This window comes from Mastigoproctus giganteus, chromosome 1, assembly GCF_048544385.1.
Source record: "Mastigoproctus giganteus isolate SK-2022 chromosome 1, ASM4854438v1, whole genome shotgun sequence".
NCBI classification, from domain to species: Eukaryota; Metazoa; Arthropoda; class Arachnida; order Uropygi; family Thelyphonidae; genus Mastigoproctus; species Mastigoproctus giganteus.
In genome coordinates, this window is record NC_143575.1 from 40,566,104 (window position 1) to 40,589,953 (window position 23,850).

General features: G+C 35.9%; 1 protein-coding gene across 2 annotated transcripts in view; it reads right to left on the reverse strand.

Moving 5' to 3' along the window:
• The window catches only part of LOC150090732 (histone lysine acetyltransferase CREBBP-like), a 362,719-nt gene that overhangs the window by 297,765 nt on the left and 41,104 nt on the right, over window positions 1–23,850 (reverse strand). For both annotated transcript variants that reach the window (XM_090372373.1, XM_090372367.1), the window contains exon 2: window positions 21,210–22,066. In XM_090372373.1, the coding sequence (XP_090228499.1) occupies window positions 21,210–22,066 (857 nt within the window). The remainder of the gene's footprint in view (window positions 1–21,209; window positions 22,067–23,850) is intronic.

Below are 23,850 nucleotides of genomic sequence, written 5' to 3' on the forward strand. Positions count from 1 at the left end.
CAAGTGATTGCAAACTTCAAGAAAATCTATACCAAGAAAATGTTTGCAAGTTGCTTTGCAGCGATCTCTGTTGAAATTACTCTCACCCTCAAAGATTTTTGGAGTTTGAAATACAACATCCTGGACTGTGTGAGGCTAATTGTAAGTTCTTGGAATGATGTTTCCACCAGATGCTTAAATTCAGCCTGAAAAAACATCTGGCCTTTAATTATCCATAACTTTGACTGATCTGAAGATGATGGTGCTGACAAATGATATTGTTACTCTTGGTAACATAAGCAAGAATATCACCAGTGGATCGACACTGACAGAATCCATAATGGCGATCAGACGGAAGGTTTCTAGACAGTTTAATAAGAGTTGGCAGTTAATTAATTTTTCCATTACTTTAAGAAAGAGTAGAACCAATTGCAATGGGACGATAAATGGATGGGAGGGATTTGTCACCCCTTTTAGGAGCTGGCTGGATATGAGCAAATTTGCAAGCAAAGGAAAAACACTTTTGAAATAAGGAAGTGAAAAAAGATGGCAAAGAACAGGGGTAAGTTCAGGAGCACAGGTTTTGAGAACAAGTGGAGAAATACCATCAGGACCTGGAGCTTTCTGAGCATCAAGATTTGTCAAAATCCTTCTGACTGAAGACCACAGGAGGCACTAAATGGAGCATGTTGGGAATGTTGGGAGGTGTTTTACCAAGGTCATTAATAGAAGAGCTGGAAGAAAAATAGGATGCTAGCTAGCAGATCAGCTTTATCTTTGGCTGAAGTGACAATAGAACCATCTGGTTTTGACAGAGGTGGAAGCAGAGATGTGAAAAAGTTGCGGCCAACAGCTTTGGCAAGAGACCAGAATGCACGGCTACCATTAGGGCAAGAAGCAAGTTTTCTACTCGTAGCCTGTTCCAAATGTAGTTTCAAGTGATTAATAACTGCTTTACAATTGTTGCAAGCTTTGGTGTAGTCAGAAAATGAAACTGAAGAATTGGAAACAAGCCAATTATGATATGGAACATTCTTCTCCCAAACAGCCTTAGCACATTTATTGGAAAACCAAATACCCCATTACAAGACATTCTGATTTAGTATGTATAGTTGTTCATTAGTCATCTGGCCTATGATATATCCCTACTCTCATTTTTGTTTTCACTGCAAATGTGCACAACCCTGCACTGGTTACCCATGTAAACTGGATACACTGGCTTAGATTCTATGTTCCATCCTCCAGTCTTTCCTTTCTGTCCCAGTACTCCAAAGCAGCACAATATATTGCCGTATGACACTTGTTTAGAAAGCGTCTACATACGAGACCTATGACATGTCAGAGGAATTTCTAGTCTTCTCTGAGGCTCTAGTTAGCCAACTTCAGTTAGATGACAGTTTTCTCCTTGTTATTTTTCAGATCACACAACATGCAATTAGCCTGCTGTGAAGAGAGAGAGAGAGAGAGATTGATTCTATAGACATAATACACTTATGGCAATGAGTACATGCTTTCAGATGGTTAATACCAATATCATTATGTACTTTCTATACCCATTTTACTTAGCATATTCAAATTTTGTATGAGTGGATACTTCAAATTAATCTTTTTTTTTTTTTTTTTTTTTTTTACTGAACTTCTAACATTAGCATGCAAGCATATATATGTGTATCTGTGTTTTGCACATAGTAACCCTAACACAGTCCATATGTTTGCTTATCCCATGAGGAGTCCCAGCAGGCTTTGCAATCCCCGACATTTTGCTTTCCAGGCTGTTGCATGCTCCAACATGCTACTGAACTTCTAACATTAGCATGCAAGCATATATATGTGTATCTGTGTTTTGCACGTAGTAACCCTAACACAGTCCATATGTTTGCTTATCCCATGAGGAGTCCCAGCAGGCTTTGCAATCCCCAACATTTTGCTTTCCAGGCTGTTGCATGCTCCAACAGAAGCCATGCAAAAATCAATTTTACCTTTAGCATTAGTAGAGGCATACAACGCAAGAAAGCAAGCTTATGCAGCATCAGCCAAAAAAAAAAAAAAAAAACCCCTCCCATTTCACCCCTCCATTCGTTCCAAATGCCTGTCCAGCTCAGCCTTACATTTATTTAGGCTATCAACTTCTATAACAAAAGATGGAAGTCTGTTCCACCAATCAACTACCTGCTGGCTAAAGGCAAATTTTTGCACATCTATTCTACAACTGTCTTTCCTCAATTTGAAACCGTGCCCCCCTCAGGTTCTTAATCTGAGCAAGAGGAAGCATCCCATCAGCATTCAGCTTGCTCAAACCATTAAGGCCTTTGCAGCTTTCATTAAACTAGTCTGTATATCCCCCCATTAGCACTTTTCTCACCCACTGTCAATAGTATCAGCAAATATTCCTGAACCCCTTCTATTTAAGAGTATCCCATCCATATAAAGATGGTCTCACCTGTTATCAAAAACAGGCTTTGTTGAGGAAAATTTTATTCCATGAGCTTTGCACATTCTCTGCAGAATTGAATTGCGTGACAAAGCTCTGTTCGTGTAATCAATCTTATCATATCGAGACAAAATTCCAGGCATGCTCAAACTCGTGGCTTTTTCTGAACGTTGCCTTGCACCTGTTGGGTAAATCCTCAGATCACCTATTTTTAAGATTGGTAGCAACCAACATCACCTTTTTTTTGCCAATAAAAGATGATAATTGTTCTACAACAGTTTTCATCTCTTAATGTTTGCCCTAAATAACCAACCTGGTTTTATTCCACTTTTCCATTTTTATTTATTTATTTTTTTTCAAAATATATTTCCCATTTCCCCAACAATAATGTCACTGACAATAGCTACCTTCCAGGGGATCAGCCCTTTCTGCCTTGGGGGATGCACTGTGTTGTGTAATGCAAGAGTGTGAGCTACAATGTTAAGCTGGGTAGCTGAGTACATGATGCATCAATTGTTTTAATTTCTTTGAGGACATCAACAGGTGTTCATCAAGCTCTCCTACTTACCCATCACAGAATGCTTTGCTGCACTAGTCTGAATCATGACTTTAGCTTTAATTTAAATTAAAATACTACACTAAACTAAGATATATAAATAAAATAATAACGCTACACTTTTCTCTGGTTATGCACCAGTGGTACGTACTAGGCTATAAAATTAAGTTATGTAGTTTTATAGTGTTACATTATAAAATCACTTCATATTGCTATAATTTTATAGTTTAAAGATTAATAAAACGCTTATTATAACCATACTCATATTGAACTGCATAAAAGAATAATTAACCATACTCCTTATTGAACTTATTGCATAAAAGAATACTAAATGGCATTTATGTCTTTCTTATATCAATAAAATTGTGATATGTTATTTTGATAGCCTTAGCATTGGGAAACTAAGCTTTTAGTAAAGGAATGCTTTGCTGCACTAGTCTGAATCATGACTAGATTTTAGGATATAAAGCAGAATAAAGGATTTAATTTCTATAATAATAATTTCAATGACACAATCTGCAAAAACACTGGGATCAAAGGATTTAAAACAGTAGTCAACCAAGAAGAAGAAGAATAGAGTCTGTTCTAATTCTCATTCACATAATGCCAAATGAATTGAGGCAGATAATAGCTGTGAAAAAGGGACTCTGGAGAAGACAGCATAACCAAGTTGTGATCTCAGGTGCCTAGAGGACCACTAACATTAATTGTGTACTTTGAAGGACTGTTGGTGAGAAAAACATTTTCATCTGGCCCATAAGGGTGTTAGGCATGTGGTTAGAATTGTCTGGTATTCTGTTAGGTATATGAACAGGCTGCGCGACATAGTGATTGTAAAATCCAACATCTCAACCAGCTGAGTCCGAGCAACCAGAAATTTGAACCCAGCCGGAGTTGTGAACGTTAAAATCACCAAGGAAATTACCTCACTGTTAAAATTAGCAGAGGCATACGATGCAAGAAAGCAAGCTTATAGAGCAGTGTTACCCAAACTGTGTTCCGCGGAACACTAGTGTTTCATGAGATGTGAAAAAGTGTTCCGTAAAAAATTGTAATTAATACTTTTAAAAAAATAATAAAATAAATTTCGCATATTTGTAGTGTACACCTTTTTTGTATCATTATAATTTTTAACATAATTTTTTTCCCTGGTTATTAATACTGGCATAGACTAATAATCAAATAGACAAAGGAACACTTTATTTTGGCTGGCTTGTACATAGAGAAGTATGTGTAGAGGTAATGACATATACGAAAAAAGTAGCAATGTAGTGATCTAATATGTCTTTCGTATGCGATTTAGCCTGGAGTACACGGGTTTAGGCAGATCTCCAGAGTTGAGTGGTCAGGGGCAGGAGTGCAGTGGCACATGCTCTTTGAGTAGACTGGGGTTCCAGCCCCTGACTGCTAAATATGGTCGATCTACCAACCCATACTGAACCAGCGTGGCAGATTATGGTCCATTTACCTCAACATGAATTGTTAAGGAAGTTTCTATCCTCCTCTGGGTTGATAACGGCTGCAGTTTAACTTTTTTACCTTTTACATGGGTTGAGGGAGAGGGGAAAGCGAACTGATATCATGCATCATTCTGGTGGATGAAACAAAGTAGACTTCCTCTGACACGTATTTGCATGTTTTCATATTTGCACATGAGAAATTGACTGAATTTCTCCACAGTACATTCTTAAAAGATAAATTAATAAAGACTGACTCATTATAAAAATTATTCCTTAAGAAGAATAATTAATTTTTTTTTTAATCTCTAATACGAAAGTATTTTGTCATTTGTTTGCATTCAACAGATTATACTGTTTACATTTTAACCACTAGTATTATGTTTTAGTCAATATAAACATTTACAGATGTAAATACATTCAGTTGTTAGTATTAATATTCAGCAAAATGTGCTTCTACGAAACTGTTCCACCACTAAGTATATCTCTCTAAAATCCAGTGAACCAGATTTTGAAAAGATTACTGTATATGTGCTTTGGACCAATATTATTAAAGACAAAAAAAAAAAAAAAAAAATCAATACAAAATATGTAACATGGCACATTATCCACATTACACTTCCCATAAATATACAATGTGATAAGTTTTAACTGTAAAATTCAAGAATAATTTATTAGAATATACACATCTTTTAGTACCAATGCATTATGTAAATCCAGAATACAACTAAAATAATGTGAACACTGAACTGGACTACTTGATGGCTCAACCACTTAATAAAACAAATAAAAATATATATTGACAGTCTCATGAGCTATTATTAAAGGTGATTCAGCCCAGGTTTGAGTAACTGAGATGGCGAAATTAAAATGAAACTCACATAGAGCCTGTTCTCAAAATATGTCACTAATTATAACCAAGAAGGATAAGGCTAATACTAACATACCTGCCAACTTTTAGAATTGAAAAACAAGATTTTCAATAGAGGACTTCTAGTTTTAGATGAAACACTTCAGAACTATGTTCAGCACTACATAAACAGTGTTCCCAAACTCTTCTTCCAAATTAACAATAACTAATTAATGCATGCTATATGCTGCAGCAAGTAAATTACACGTGGCCAGCAGACTGCTTTGGAATTACACACAGAGGTAATCTGATAGGATAATGTCTGCAAGCAAGCATCCATCACAGAATATAGATGAGTAGATCTTCTGTACATTATAAAGAATCCAAAGAGAACTGTCTCAATGAAAATTAATAAAGTGAAGCAGAGAAAGTTCATGAGATTAGAAAGTGACTTATACTCTCAGTTACCAGATAAATGTTGCTCAAACCTTGAAAATAACCAATTATATAGAATATCTATTTAGAATGATAAAATCCCTGTATGAAAATGTTTGTGTGAAGGTAAAAAAAAAAAAAAAATATTTCCCTTAAACAATGAAATGAGATTATTCACAACCAGTATTTACTCTCGGTTACCAGACAAATGCTGCTCAGCTCAGACCTTGAAAAAAAAAAAAAAAAAAAAAAATACAGAATATCTGTTTATAATGATAAAATGCCTGTATGAAAATGTTTTTGTTATGGTAAAAAAAAAAAAAAAATTGTCTGAAACAATGAAATGAGATTATTCACAAGATTGTTTTGTGACTAGATTTCTACATGGACCAATATATTAGTTTAAGTTTTGCTTAAAGGACATTAACATTAGCATTAGTAGAGGCATATGACACAAGAAAGCAAGCTTAGACAGCATCAGACAAAAAAAAAAAAAAAAAAAACCCTTCCCATTTCACCCATCCATTCGCTCGAAACGTTTGTCCACTTCTTCCTTGAATTTATTTAAGCTATCAACTTCCACAACAACAGATGGAAGTTTGTTCCAACGAACAACTACCTGCTAGCTAGCAAATTTCTGCACATCTATTCTACAACTGTCTTTCCTCAATTTGAATCTATGCGCTGTCAGCATTTAAGGCCTTATACACCTCAATCAGATCACCTTGCAAGGGCCAGGTCCCAGGTCTCCAGAAGTTGCAATTTGCAAAACTTAAGCCTTTCTTCATAAGAGCACTCCTTTGTTCCCCTTCTCTGTACTCATTCTAGCAACTCTACATCCTTCCTAAAATGAGGCTTCCAGACTTGTATGCAGTATTCAAGGTGGGGCCTGACCGTTGCCTTATATAAGAGGATAATCACCTCCTTATCCCTACTAGCAAAATTGCTGTATATCATTGGCAAGACCCCATGACTTGCTCTAGCAACCTGCACTGCTCAGAAAACTTCATATCTGACTGCACAATTTCCCTTCAGATCTCTTTCATTCTCCACTACCCTGAGTGTAACACCACACAGTTGCAATGTTACTCTGGGGTTACTGCTATCCACATGCAATACTTCAGTTTGCACTTCTAAGCCCATCCGCCCAACTTTTCTAGATTCTGTTGCAGTGGCGTACTGTCATTACTGTTATTAACAACCATGCCAACCTTTGTATCATCTCCAAACTTCGACATTAAGCTTGCTATGCCTTCAACAATATCATTAATAAATATAAAAAACAGCAATGGGCCCAACACCAAACCCTAGGGGACACCACTAATAGCATTAGTCCATGAAGAGCAGTGTGCACTGATTACAACTCTCTGTCTCCTCCCACTCAACCATACTTTTATCCATTGTGCCAACTTGCCCTTAATGCCACACTGCTCCATTTGTACAGTAGTCTTCCATGTGCAACGGCATCAAATGCTTTCCTGAAATCCAAGTATATGATATCAAAATTATTTTTTGCATCCAGTTCCTTTGTGACCACGTCATAGTATCCAATCAAATTGGTCAGGCAAGAATTCCCTTAGCAAACCCACGCAATGTCTGAATTATTATTGCAGTCTTGTCTAGACGATCATGCAGTGCTTCTTTAACTAGTGCCTCCATTAATTTCCCTGGAACAGAAGTTAAACTAACAGGTCTGTAATTACTTGTGTCACCCTTTAACCCCTCCAGTCCATGGAGACCTCCCCTGAATCTAAGCAAGCTCTCATAATTATGGCTAAGGGTTTGCTTTTCCTGCCTCCTTTAATATAACTGGATAGATCCCGTCCACACCAGGTGCCTTCCTTATGTTTAACTTCAACAATTTCTCCTCCACTTTGCTCTCAGTTATATGATAAAATCACTTAGCTCCCAGTTAGGGTTTGATAAACTTCTGGCATTGCTGTCCTTGAATAACTCCTCATATGTGAATGTAGATGCAAATACTCATTCAGTCGATCAGCTATCTGAACATGATCATCAATAGTCAACCCATCTATGTTAAGTGGTCCAATCTGATTCATCCCTTTCCTTCTAGAGTTTACATAAGTAAAGAACTCTTTGCTGTTTTCTTTTGCCAAAGATTTCTCATAATCTGGCTTCGCTTACCTAACTCCTTTGTAACTTGATTACAGGCTAGGTTATATCTAACACAGCCTTCTATGTTGCCTTATAATTTATATGCATACCATGCATTTTTTTTTATCTACCATGAGCTGCATTAATTCATCTCATAATCATTTAGGCCTAAACTTTGAACAGTATTTCTTAGTTGGTATGAAAAGCCTAGTAACCCTTCAAGATTAAGTCCCTGAAGGCTTCCCATTTAGAATTCACCATTGGTAACATCATCAGTTCATCCCACTGTACAGAATTTAAAAAATCTCTGAGACCACTGTGGTCATGTTTACAAAAGCAAAAACTGTTCCCTTTACCACCAATGATAGTTAAGTCTTAAATCCCACATCAGTACATTGTGATCACTGCCACCTAGTGGTTTCTTTATCTATAAATTCTTAATGCATGAATAATCACTACTGATAATCAGATCAAGAGTATTACTTCCTCTGGTTACCTCTCTAACATGTAGCTGCAGAGAACAATAATCCAGTAAATCCCCAAAAGCCTTGCTAGTGTGCGAGTGACCGACCCACAAGTTCCAGTCAATATCTGGGAAGTTAAAATCTCCCATCACAAGACACTTTGATTTACTGGCCCAATCTATTTCTCTGTATAATTGTTCATTGTACTCATCAGAGTTATTAGTCCTATAACAAACTCCTACCCTCAATTTTGCTTTCCCAGTGCTTATGTCACACCAAACTGACTCAACATTGCACTGTCCATCTATATCAACTGGATGCACTTCCTTACATTTTGTGTACTTCCAATAGAAGCAGTGCAAGAATCACTTCCACATCTGCCTGCAGATACTGTTAATCTATTAGCCTGTGAACCCCCCCCCCCCAAGCTAGCAGTTTTCTGACCTACCTAACATTGCCTCGATGGTATCGGCAAATATGCTTGCACCCTTTCTATTTAAGCATATCCCATCCTTGTAGAAGCAATCCTCTTAACAAGCACAGATCGCTCAGAGAAAAATTCTACCCCATGAGCATTGCACAATCTCTCCAGGACCAAATTGATTGGCAAGGCTCTCACATGTACTCCCTCCTATCTGTCTGAGCAGAATTGCAGACACTTTGAAATTTAACCCTAACTCGCAACTTTTTTTCAATATTGATCTGCACTTTAAGTAAATCTGCAGCAGATGTCCTATACTTAATGTCATTTGTGCCAATGTGTACAATGATATCACCTTTTGTGCCCTTAAAAGATGATATCTGTTCTACAACATCAACTTTTATCCCAGGCAGACATACCCTGGTCCTATTCCACCCATCCTTTTTGCACAATATATTTCATGTTTCCCTGGCAACAGAGTCTTTGGTTTTGTTTGGATTTTATTGGAGCATTAGCAACTAAGGCTATAATGCACCAAGGCCAGACAACAGTCACCAACAATAACTAGCTCTTGTGGAACCAGCACATTCTGCCCTGAAGATTCCCGCTGTATTGTCTGGTGCACAAGAATGAGCTCTAGCATTGATTTGTGTAGCTGAAAGCTTGATGGGCCTCCCATTTTAAGTCCTTCGAGGACATCTACTCGATTCTTCAAATGGTTCAAACTCTCATAGATGCCCATCAGAACACTGAGCTGGCACCTAATTTCTGCCCATTCTCTGTACCTAAGCACACACAAAGACATCCTCCATGGCTAGATCATGTCCTGTTCCAAAAAGGTCTACAAACATTTCACATTTTGCACATATTTTTAGACTGATGCATTGCAGAATCGCCCCCTTTGGTTTTCCCCCAAACCACAGCACTTCAACTACTTTGTGCACTTTGCTTTGCTGCTCTAGTCTGGGGCATGATATCTGTTTAAGTAGAATTTATTAACAATAAAAATTAATAATAACATTGTTTATAATGTATAAAAAATCCATTAGATAATTGCATAAATGCAATTTTGGGCTACACTGATCATGTCTGGTAACTCTTGAAGAAATCAATAAGAAAAAGTCGTCTGACCATCAATAAGCCTAAGGAAATGATCTACTTATTTGCTTATTGATACCATTGAAAGATATTCTAATCAGATTGGTAAGTAATGCAGCAAAATGTTTTGATAATTTTTATTTAGATATGACTAGTTATTAATAAGAACAAAATACAATATTACAAACAAGGAAAACACTCCCACTCCATAGTTAAGCACCTGCAAAACTGAAGAAATTATCAGCTCATATCACCTGGCTGCATATAAGAGTATGAGAGACATTTGTGGAGCTCTACTGTCTGATAGGTAATCAGACACAGCCAGTCTTGAGACCAAAAATATGCCTACAGCTGACATGGCAATGTAAAACCAAGACATTGGAAAATAACTACTGTTCTATGATATGAACAAAATACCTGAAGGGAAAAAAGTAATAATAATGATGATAATAATAATAAATAAATAAAATAGAATAAAAATTAACCTCAGATAAATTTAAGAGGAAAACATACACAAGATGTTGGAAACGGAATAATGGAAGTAGGTTGTTTCGTTATTACAAAGTAGAAAAGTAAAGTAACATAAATTACATCATACTAGTATTCTTGCTGAAACTTCTAGTTTGTCTCTTCCTGCGGTATTCCATGTTCGTTCATTTTGGTGAAATGCAATTATCTAGGTGTTCAAACATCTTCATCTGGAGCTCTACTGTCATTCTTCCTGGAAGACGTTTCTCCTTGTTCTTTCCTCTTTGCCCAGAAAGAATCTTTTCTTTAATTCCAGTCCAGTATACACTCTTTTGCTCTGTAACATCTTATAGGAAAAAAAAGACTTCCCATATCCTGCCTGAGTCAGACTTTCACTCTTCTGTACCATTGTCATTTTTGGTATTCCTCTGCTGTGATGGAATTGCCATTAAGATTCACCTACAAAAACTTGCTGGCATCCACAACTAAGTTTGGATCTCTTGGATCTGTCTGGTTAGTATGCTGAAATAACTTACAAGGAGCAATATCCCATATAGTAGATTGAAATTTTTAAATTTATAGTTGCAATCTTCTGGCTAATTGTTAGAATAAATGAAATGATGGTTCTAGTATTAGTTGGTTAATATGATTTACAGTAGAACGTTCGTTGTCTCATCAGTAATTTTTGAAACAAAATTATCTCAATAGCCAATTTTCTCTGAATTGATTTTTATGTTGCTTATCATTTTATTGAAATCTCCTTTTCACAATGTAAGTGACTTGTAGAAATAGGTCCAATAACCCATCCTTTGGTTGAGTGTAGAGAAACAGATATATAATCCAAGATGATACCATCTGAGTACTTACTTTACACTGTTGTTATGTGTGACAATGTCTGGTTAACAAAATATCAAGGAATGGCAATTGCTTGTCCCACATTTCTTCCATTCTGAAAATATTAATGATTTAAAAGATTGAGATCTTCTTGAACATGGTCACAGATGGAAAGGACGTTGTCAACAACTTTTCTTGGAACTTCTGGGGCGTGTTACCATTTTCTAGAATATTTCTTTCCAGTTTCTCCATAAAGACAAAATGTATCTCTGTTTTCTAGCCAGTTTTTCCTTGATCATCCCATTCCTCTTTTTCCTTCCAATCTCTCTATTAGGAGTAGGTATAGCAATCTGTCCTGAGTCACTTCTGCATACATGTCCAAACCATTGGAACTGTTTTTCCTTTATAACTTTGTTAACAGATTCTATGCAGTTCAAATCTTCTTATTGTGTCATTAGTTTTCATCTCTGTCCAGCTGGTTCTGTTTATTGTTCTGAGACATTTCATCTTGAAAGTTGCGATTTTGTTTTCTGTTTATTCCTTCATTACCCAGCATTCTGATCTTTAGAGTGCAGAGAGCAATACAACCAATCTGAAGAGTTTCAGTTCTTTAGTTGTTCTTCCAGATTTTACAAAGTTTGCCCATAGCTAAATAACCCTGTCCAATTCTGCCTCTAACTTCTGTAATCATGAGAGAAGATCATTATATAACAATAAAGCAACTGACAGAGATGTTGAAAATATCAGTAGGAAGCACAGATGATATTCTTCATGACCATTTGCATACGACACATGTTCATGTACAGTGGGTTCTAAGACTACTTACACCTAAGCAACGGCAAGTTCACATAGATTTGTCAGGAGTTACAATGGATGGTTGCTGAAGATGAGTTCTGCACAAGGTGATAATGGCAGGCAATACATGGCTTTTTGTTTCAACCCAGACAGTAAGCAATAAAAGTCTACGTTATTACCAAACACTAAAAAAAGCAACGGTTGTGGCTTCTGCAGGAAAAAATACTTTAAACCAACAAGCACAATGGTTATGCAGTAAGAAGTGCTTAATTATTAACTTTAATTTATAGTAAATTTGCATGTATACCTTTCACACAACAAATAAACAAAATGAAATTAAAAACATTTTCTTTGCTTAAAAATCTTTTTCAACTTCTGACTTTCATCGTTTTTTTGACATTCAAGAAATGGTTTTCCAGTATGTTGTGCCACGTCATACAACCATTATGTTACCTTACTACAGAACTGTACTGCACACTTTGCAGGATCATATATTTTTTTTCTTAGCATTAGCAGAGGCATATGATGCAAGAAAGCAAGCTTATTCAGCATCAGCCAAAAAAAAAAAAAAAAAACACACACCACTCCCATTTCACCCCTCCGTTCGTTCGAAATACCTGTCCAGTTGAGCTTTAAATTTGTTTAGGCTATCAACTTCAACAACAAGTGACGGAAGTCGGTTCCACCAACCAACCACCCGCTGGCCAAAGGCAAATTTCCGCACATCTATCCGACATCCGTCCTTCCTCAATTTGAATTTATGCCCTCTGAAGTGATTATTCTGAGCAAGATGAAGAATCCCATTGGCATTGAGCATGTTCAAACCATTCAAAGCCTTATACACCTCTATCAGATCACCTCGCCGGTGCCTAGTCTCCAGACTCTGTAATTTGCAAAACTTAAGCCTTTCTTCGTAAGAGCAACCCTTTGTTCCATTCACTAATCTTGTTGCCCTTCTCTGTACCCGTTCCAGCAGCTCTACATCCTTCTTGAAATGAGGCCTCCAGACCTGTATACAGTACTCAAGATGTGGCCTAACCATTGCCTTATACAAGGGAATAATCACCTCCTTATCCCTGCTAGAAAAATTCCTGTATATCATTGACAAGACACCATGAGCTACTCTTGCAGCTCGTCTGCACTGCTCAGAGAACTTCATATCTGCCTGCACAATTACCCCCAGATCCTTTTCATTCTCCACCACTGTCAGTGTAGTACCGCAGAGTTGATACGTTGCTCTGGGGTTACTGTTTCCCATATGTAGTACTTTACATTTGTCAATGTTAAACTTCATTTGCCACCTCTCAGCCCATCTATTCAACCTTTCCAGATCCTGTTGCAGCAGCATAGCGTCAGTAGTGTCCTTAACAACCCTGCCAACCATTGTATCATCTGCAAACCTGGACATTAAACTTGATATCCCATCATCAATATCATTCATAAACACCGAAAACAACAACGGACCCAACACTGAACCCTGAGGAACTCCACTAATAACATTAGTCCACGTTGAGCAGCGTCCATTGATTACCACTCTCTGTCTTCTGCCACTCAACCATCCCCTTATCCATAGCAGCAATTTGCCTCCAATGCCACCCTGCTCCAATTTGTGCAGCAGTCTTCCATGTGCAACAGTATCAAAAGCCTTTCTAAGATCCAAATATATAATATCAAAGTTATTCCCTGCATCCAGTTCTTTTGTGTGTTTCTCCAGTTCATCATAGTATCCAATCAAATTGGTCAGGCAAGACCTGCCCTTAACAAAACCATGCTGCGTCTGAGCTATAACTGAATTCTTGTCTAGATGATCCTGCAGTGCTTCTTTAACCAGTGTCTCCATTAATTTACCTGGAACAGAAGTTAAACTAACAGGTCTATAATTACTTGTGTCAGCCTTTGATCCTCCTTTGTGAATTGGGGTTACATTTGCACATCTCCAGTCTATGGGTACCTCCCCTGAGGCCAAAGAAGCTCTCATAATTATGGCTAGGGGTTTGCTTACTTCCTTTGCTGCCTCCTTTAATATAACTGGATAGATCCCATCCACCCCAGGTGCCTTTTTTATGTTTATCCTCAACAATCTCTCCTCCACTTTCCTCTCAGTTATTACAAAATCATCCAGCTCACTGCCAATGTTTACTTTACCTACATCATTCTCCTTCCTGAATAACTCCTCATGCGTGAATGTAGATGCAAAATACTCGTTTAGATTGTTAGCCACCTGAGCAGGATCCTCAACTGTTGAACCATCAATATCCAGTGGACCAATCTGATTCATCCCTTTCCTTCTTGAGTTTAAATATGTAAAGAACTCTTTTCTGTTTTTCTTTGCATCCTTTGCCAAGGATTTTTCGTAGTCTGCCTTTGCCTGCCTAATCTCCTTTGTGACTTGGTTACAGACCAACATATCTATCATAGGCTTCCATGTCACCCATTAATTTGTATGTATCCCATGCATTTTTCTTCTCTGCCACATGTCTCATTAGTTCATCTGACAACCATTTAGGCCTAAACCTTGAACAATATTTCTTAGTTGGTATGTAAAGCCTGGTAGCCTCCAAGATTAGTTCCTTGAATGCTTCCCATTTTGAGTTTGCTGTTGGTAACATCATCAGTTGGTCCCAATGTATAGAATTTAAATACCGTCTCAGACCATCATAGTCGCCTTTACGAAAACAAAAACCCTTCCCTTTACCTCTGATGGTAGTTACCTCCTTTAGTAAATCCCACTTCAACACACTGTGATCACTGCCACCTAGTGGTTCATTTATCTGCAGATTCTTAATGCATGAAGAATCACTACTGATAATCAGATCAAGAGTATTGCTCCCTCTTGTTGCCTCACGAACATGCTGATGTAGAAAACAATCATCCAATAAATCCACAAAAGCCTTGCTAGTGTGCGAGTGACCAACCCACAAATTCCAGTCAATATCTGGGAAATTAAAATCCCCCATTATAAGACTCTCTGATTTACTGGCCCACTATTTCCCTGTACAATATCTTATTATACTCATCAGAGTCATTAGGCCTATAGCACACTCCTACTCTCAATTTTGATTTCCCTATGCTTATGTCACACCAAACTGACTCAACACTGCCCTGTCCATCGATGTCGACTGGCTTCACTTCCTTGGACTTTATGTGTTTCTTACTTAATAGCATAACCCCTCCTCCCCTCCTGTCCTGTCTATCCTTTCTATACACATTGTACTCCCCAAATTCCAGTTCCGCATTACTTATATCTGTGTGACACCACGTCTCTGATATCCCAACAATATCTGCCTTTGATGTTTTGAGCAATACCTCAAATTCATCAAATTTACTTACCAAACTCCTAGCATTGGTGTACACGCAGGTATACATACACCTGTTTCTATTCTTAGCTACCCTAACACAACCCATGTGTTTACTTGTACTGCAATGACTCCCAGCAGTCTCTGAAATATCCTGCATCTTGTTTTTTAGGCTTCTGCTCATTTCAATAGAAGCAGTGCAAGAATCACTTCCACCTCTGCCAGTGGCTACTGTTAATCTATTAGTCCTTGTATCCCCCCCCCAACTAGCAGTTTTCCGACCCACCTAACACTGCCTCGACAGCATCAGCAAAAATTCTTGCACCCTTTCTATTTAAGTGTATCTCATCCCTGTAGAAGCAATCTCTCCTGTTAACAAGTACAGTCCAGGCTGAAAAAAATTCTACCCCTTGAGCCTTGCTACCCCTTGTGAATATCACACAGTGCCACTGACTAGTGATTGCTTGTTGTACTTTTAAATTTGGTAACCCTGAAAAGTGTTCATACTGCCTTTCTCATAACTTATAAACTCTTCTTAGAACCGACTAGTCAAAGGCTGCCATTATTCTACAAGTCTAGTTATACATTTAATCAAAGAGAGCCAATGTGTACACAAGGGTCAAAATCTTTTTTTACTTCACTGCCATGCACGAGTTTAAATCTAATCTTTCCTTTTCAGCACTTTTCTTTCTATATAGCAGTAAATTTCCACCAAGTATGCATCCACTTTCACAGGCAGGCATTCAGCTCACTTTTCAGGACATATATTAATATGATGGCAAGTACAGCCTATTATCACTAAGTGTTAATCTCATCTTTTAATACCTATCCTTGTTACTCCAATTTTCAAGCCTACCATATCAAGTGCATTACCACTACTAGAGGCCAAACAGTTTTTGACGGAATCCCACATTTTCAGGTTGTTCAGAAGACATCTTATGTTGTACCCTACAGAATCACTCTCCACTGGTGGAATTGACAGCAAGCTGCTTTCAATTTCATGAGTTTTTTTATTGCAAAAGGCCACCACAATAAGATATAGCTTGGAATCACTAATTATTGCTATCTGTAGCAAATGAAAATGGCTAATTTTTAGAGCCATCACCACCTCCTCTTTCTCTATCCATGCAGTTTCACTAACAATGCCTGTTGTTTTCATTCACCACAACCATATTATTTTTTTGTTAGTTCACTATTAGAAGACATATTTTGCAACAATGCACCTACCTGATCAGCACAACTGAGAGGAGGAAGATTATGTTCTATGACAAATGATGAAAATAAACATTCAGCATGTATCATATCATCACCGTGATATTCACATGTTTGAATTTCTTTCTATGCACAGCACACTGTCGTTATCCTTTCTAGTTTGCAAATGTCTGATTACATTGTTTCCCACTGCTTAAAATTGAAATGTCACATCTGCATATAGAACACAAGTCAAAATGTTTTACCTTTTTTCAGGTTTTACAATACATGGAATTAGATTAGTCAGGACACAAAAAGGTACTCTTACCAAGTAAGACTTGAATTCTCTAAATTGATGCACCTGGAAAAGAGATGCCTGCAAGAAGACCTGACTGAAGTGTTCAAGGCTTTAAATGAATTAAATGAACTAAATGCTGATGGCATCCTTAACTCTTTCTCAGATGGTACACAGAAGGGGACATAACTTTAAACAGGCAAAGAATGGTTACAGGAAAATGGTTGTGTGAAATTTGTTTTTAACCAGAGAGTAATTGATTGTTGAAAAAAATAAAACTTCCATCTGGTGCTGTGGAAGTCAGCAGAGTATTTTTGTTTTCATTGATGCTGTTTAAGCTTGCTTCTGCATCACTTACCAATACCAGTATTGAAGTAATTCGCTGCATCCCAATAGACCAAACTTGATATCAATTCTCAAAGAGAAAGTGAAACACTGTCAGCATAAGATAAAGTTGAGTAGCTAGTCTATCATAAATTTAAGTTATATATATATATATATATATATATATATATATATATATATATATATATATAACTATTCTTAATGTAACACTTGGAGGCTCTGTGCCCTGTGCTCACTTCTTTTGATAAATTAAAATAAAATACTTACAGAAGCTTTTGACACTGTGTGTGTCTCTTTCTCTGCTATGGATACATAAATACATCACATATGGAAATCAAGAATGGTACCTCGTGGTCGTGTTAGATAAACATAGCGTGTGGCCACGCTTAAACAGAAGTAAAACAATGTATTTTAGTATTTGTTACGTATTATCACATGACCCACATCTCTCTTCTCCCATCGGCTGAATAAATATCACTAGGAGAAAAATTATTTTAATGTATAGAAAGATATGATTAAACACAAATAACTCATTATTTTGCTATAATTCACATGGCTTTTGAGTGTTTTTTTCTAGTCAATACACTGCCCATTGAAACTGCAACACCAAGAAAGAGTAAACCACATATGATGGTCTACTCAAGACAGCCAAATGATTACATTTTGAGACAGTATATAAAACAATGCACTTTTGTTCAGTAACGAGTATGTGCACCTCATGTGGCAATACATTCAGCTAGACTGAGAGGCATACTGTCAATAAAATTTTCAATTGTTCCTTGGGATATGGTAGTCTATATATCATTGATCTGGACACACAACTCCTAGAGGTTGTCAGACACAAGAAGGTTTTGGCTGATTTGGAAACGCATAAGGTCTTGTACATGTATGATGGAGGCAAGGTCATGACCATGTGAAGGACTAAAGCAGTACATCCATGTCAAAAAAGACTGTCCACAGTGATTTGTGCAATAAGCATACAGGCATTATCTTGCTGCAGCAGTGCCCCAGGCATGGTCTGGTAGTTGACTGAAGTGATGACAGACTGTCAGTGCCTAGAAAAAGGGTATCAGTTTGCCATACATAATGCCACCCCACATATACAAGAGCTGGCCTATTGGAATGTTCCACGGTGCATGCTTCTGCATGTCACTGGTTAGGATACCTCCAACTGGTTATTTGCCATTGTAGCATCCTAAACTGAACTGAGACTCATCAGTGAACAGGCCAGGCCACCAATCTTGTTCCCACTGCCATGCCACAGGAATTGCCTCATGCAAATGTTGAAGGAAAAATTTGCAATATTTTAAAACCATATGCAGTATGAAGCAAGTAAATGAATGAGTGAGTAAAAAGAGAAAAAATGTGCATTGTAAAATGTATTTCAAAGATAGATAAAATAAATTGCTCATGTGATGATTCTTGCAGCGTGGTGGTAACAAAGGACTTTGAGTTGGTCATCTTGTTTATATTCTCGTATTAGCATTAACACAAGCATATAATGCAAGGAAGCAAGCTTATACATCAGCCCAAAAAAAAAAAAAAAAAAAAACACCTTCCCATTTCACCTGTCCATTCACTCCAAAACTTGGTCCACTTCTTCCTTGAATTTATTTAAGCTATCAGCTTCCACGACATAGAAGTTGTTCCAACAATCAACTGCCTGCTGGCTAAAAGTATTATGCAAATGACAGTGAATAGTTTATGTGGGTACAATGTGTCCATACAAACCATCCTCACCAATTGCCCTTGGAGCGCCCACCATTGTGAATGGGTCACTAAATACCATCCTCTGGATTCAGTAATCTCGTGCACTGTTGTCTGACAGGATCAATCCCTTGTGGCAAACTCAAGTGGCAATGGCTTGCATGGTCACAACCCATGTGATCTACTACCACAAGTCCAAGGCATAAAGACATACACTGCATATCTTCATGCACTGGCCATTTTGCAAACATTTTACAGGAAAATTCAGTTCAAAACTTTTCTGGAATCACAACTGGCCCACCTGTCCAATGACTTTTAAAGCCTTTATCTTATCACATTGCAGACTGCTGCAGGATCATTTGCACAGATCAGGCAACCCACTGTTTTGTGAGATTTGCATGGCTCTTGTCTAATCATTTTCAGTTCTGATATTGGGTAGTGTATTTAAGAATTAATTAATACCAGTTATATCTTTCACATAATTCTTAAGATACAAATAAAAATTCAAAAAACCAAGAACACATATAATTTTAAAATAATAATAATAATAGTAAAAAAAAAAATTATATATATATATACATATATATGAGTAATATGGAAAGAAAGTTAAATTGTAACAAGCTGTAATTAATACTTATGGGCCAATGCAGGTGCTAGAGCAATTATGCATTACGACCATAATGTGAATAAAATATTTTGTATAATATTGAAGATAATAATATAGAAGATAATTCAAGCAGACAAGCAGGTAATCCAAGCTGGATTTAAAGAAATGCAAGGGATATAAATATATATATATATAAAAAAAATAATAATAATAATAATAATAAAATAAAATAATATATATATATATAACTTATCGTTGTCTACCCACAATCTAGATGACTTCAACTGGGGCCAACCCAGACTGAAGGCAAAAAACGACAAGGAGTTCTCTGTTTATGTAATGATCAATATCTGCTAAGATATATAAAAATTCAGAGATTAAGTAATTTGAATCTAAACCAATTAAAGGTAGTTAATTTTTTTTAATCAAAAGAAAGATGTTATAAATGTAAGCATATATTGAACATCGTTGACCTGACAGAGAACATAATTTAATAATTAAAATAAGAATAAATGTAAAGTATAAGGCATATCTACCATATCCAGGACATAATGTAACAACTAGTCATTATGAAATAATAATCCCTCTAGTGAGTATATATGTGGTAACCCCTATGTGATGGATATGGTAAAAATAAATAATTAATTAATTAAAGTTAACGCAAAGAGAAACATGCAGATAGTAAGAAGAATAAAAACTAATAGAGTAGGAATAATAGAACCTGAACTCCATAAAGGTGAAAATATAGTAGTACAAATAAGAAATAGTTTCTCCTACATCCTCGGATTACCCTAATAATTTCAGAGAAATAAGAACAAAGAGAGTAGGACAGCTTAAAGTCACCTTAGCGTGAACTTAAGTATATACAGTGTAATTATAAAATAAGATAAAATAAAATAAATTATTTTATAATTTATAAAATAAATTTATATATAAAAATATAATTTATATAAAATAAAATAAATTTTATTTTATTTTATTTTATAATCAAACTGTATATACTTAAGTTCATGCTAAGGTGACATGCAAATTCAGCTCAGGATCCTACTATAGGGATGGGTTTGCGATCCCGGGCATACCCGAGCTACAACTTATATCTTGTATTGTCTTTAAGCTGTCCTACTCTCTTTGTTCTTATTTCTCTGAAATTATTAGGGTAATCTGAGGATGTAGGAGAAACTATTTCTTATTTGTACTACTATATTTTCGCCTTTATGGAGTTCAGGTTCTATTATTCTTCTTACTATCTGCATGTTTCTCTTTGCGTTAACTTAACTTTAATTAATTAATTATTTATTTTTACCATATCCATCACATAGGGGTCACCACATGTATACCCACTAGAGGGATTATTATTTCATAATGACTAGTTGTTACATTATGTCCTGGATACGGTAGATATGCCTTATACTCTAACATTTCTTCTTATTTTAATTATTAAATTATGTTCTCTGTCAGGTAAATGATGTTCAATATATTCTTAGATTTATAATACATCTTTCTTTTGATTCAAATTACTTAATCTCTGAATTTTTATATATCTTAGCAGATATTGATCATTACAGAAACAGAGAACTCCTTGTCATTTTTTGCCTTCAGTCTGGGTGGTTGGCCCCCAGTTAAAGTCATCTAGATTGTGGGTAAACAGCGATAAGTTTTATGTATATATTTTAATTTTTTTTTTTTGTATATATATATATATACAAACTTTACTTTACTAACCTTACTTTATCTCTTGCATTTCTTTAAATCCATCTTGGTATTGTCTTCAATATTATATATATATATATATATATATATATAAATACACACACTTTTCTACATTCATTTTTATATCTACAAAAACACAGAAAATTCTACTATACCTTAACCATTACAGCTTGTGTAGTAACAATGGAAGAATGTGCTAATACATTTTGATGAGACTGCGTTGATATATTAGGCAAAGTATTCCCATGGCCCAAAATTGGCGACACTCCTCTCGTAAGGCTCATTACTCCCGGATTGGTTAGGGATATGTGTGGACCATTTGTTAAAGAAGCAATACCACTTGACAACTGATGTTGGCCTTGATTAATCTGTACCTGGCCTGGCTGCTGTAAAGAAGTCTGAAGTTGTAATGATAAACTGTTTGTTGATGTTAGCGTTGACAGAGAATTCCCTTGAGATCCCAAAAGATTTGTTTTGCCATTCATTTGTTGTATATTGCCAGTAATATTAACTGTTCCAGACATACCAGGGCTATTAGTAAAAGTATTGCTGACTGAATTACCACCGACACTTGCAGTTACATCACTCGGAATACTGATATTATGTAACACATTAACCACACCAGTTCCCGACTTATTGGAGGCAATGCTAGATGGAGATAAATTATTTGAATGGGGACTACTAACACTGCTTAAATTAGATAATGAAACTGAGGGGCTAGGAATGCCTTGTGAAGGAGAAATACCACTATGATTTGTTGGCTTCGATGACGTGCCAAGATGTGGCGGTTTGTTTTGAAGGAGCTGTGAAAGCTGCTGATGCCTTTGGGCAGTCAGATTACCACTTCCAGAATCATTTTGAATGACTGAAGGATCAACAACACCATTCTGTAAACCAGAAGCATCCTGTGAAGAAAGCTGGGATGCGAGTGAATGTTGAAGTGGCAAATCAGGGGTTCCAAGGCTTCCAGAACCAATTAGTTCATCTAAGTCCCATAGTTTCCCCATAAAATCTGAAAAATAAATCAATCAATCAATAAACAAACATAACTGTTCAAAAAACAGCATTAAAATTTTACTATTATGGAAGTTATGAATCACAATTTATTACAATTATTTGAAATCAAAAACTATACTTTCCACTTTATAATCTATAGTAATAAATTTTAATGCCTACTAAAAATTAAGTGGACATTAAGTGGATTTTAAAGCTAAATATACATTTAGCTTTAAAAAAAAAAAACAAAAAAAATGCCAATTAAGTTGTTCGGAAAACTAAACTAAGTATGTTTGTGAAAATAGCATTAATTATAATATTTAATAACAAGAAGACATTATTAAGTGAAGTCTACAAACTACTGGAATCAATAAATATTTTCATATAAACGAAATACTTGTGAAAATGTTCCTGTCGTGTAAGAGGACAATGTGCTTGGAGTTGGGGAATATGCTACCCATGAGAGTGGACAGCACCCCGAAATATTTATATACTAAGACATTATACCATAGAAGCTTGAAGACATCTGAAGTTTCATTATTAATTTTTATAAAAACTTCAATATTTTGTTAATCCTAACAATTAAGAATTCATGATTCAAAGTAAGTATACTGAACTCTTCTACCAGATAAAATAATTACAAAGAATAAAATATGTATACTCATACAAACGTATGTTATATGCTAAATTTGCTTTACACTGTATAATAAAAGTTTGAAACAGAGACAAAAGTATATTTAATTTATTATCATATAAAACAAATCAAAGGCCTTTTTTTGATATTTAATAAATACTACTAATAATAAATATTTTTTAATAAATACTAAGAATAGAAATGAAAAAAATTTTTATACTTCAAACTGATAATATTCAAATTGAGTTGTGCAGACTTTACAAACATTTTGCTTAATACTAGGTAATTGACATTGCCAAACCAAATATAGTTGCTTTCTCGATTAAAATTAAAATCAAATTGTGCAATCAAAAACAATTAAGATAAATAAAAAACAGAGCTATGATGCTCGACGAGTTCTACATTTATATTAATATACAGAAATAAAGAGGAATTTACCTCAATGATTTTTTGTAGAATAACTTCACCACAACACACACACCTGAATTCAATAGGATGTAAAATTATTACTCAATGGCTTCCTTCCCTCAAAGACATACGAATGGTCCCAAACACCTGCGATCGATAGTCAAGATCTCCCAACCTGACCACCAACACAAAATGTTGGTGGTTTGACTGATATGTCATTAATACTATTAATCGCAGATATGTCGGACCATTCATATGTCTTTGAGGGAAGGAAGCCATTGAGTAATTTTATGTCCAATTGAATTCAGGTGTGTGGCATGGTGAAGGTATTCTACAAAAAAGCATCGAGGTAGATTCCTCTTTATTTCTATATACAGCAATACCCCGCATAGTACCGATAGTTGATACTGAAACTATTCAGTGTTATGTGAAACCGTGCTGATTGAGGTATAATTATAATAGGTTTTAATTAGAATGCGTACCAGAGAAACAGTCTATAAACAAATTATAATAAATCTATGAACAATTTGCAGTTGATAGCCAATAAAAAGGATTCGAAAAAAAATATATTGCAGAAAAAAATATTTCTTTTCTCATGAGAGATAAGAAAAGAGCTTTATTGTTTATTTAGGTATTTCAATAATGAAGTCTGGTGAAGTTGTCTCTCCTCTTTCTCAGCATACAAGTCTTTGTAGGATAAAATCCAGCTTATAAAATTTGCCGTATCTTGATGCTACGTTCAATGTTCAGATCTCCAT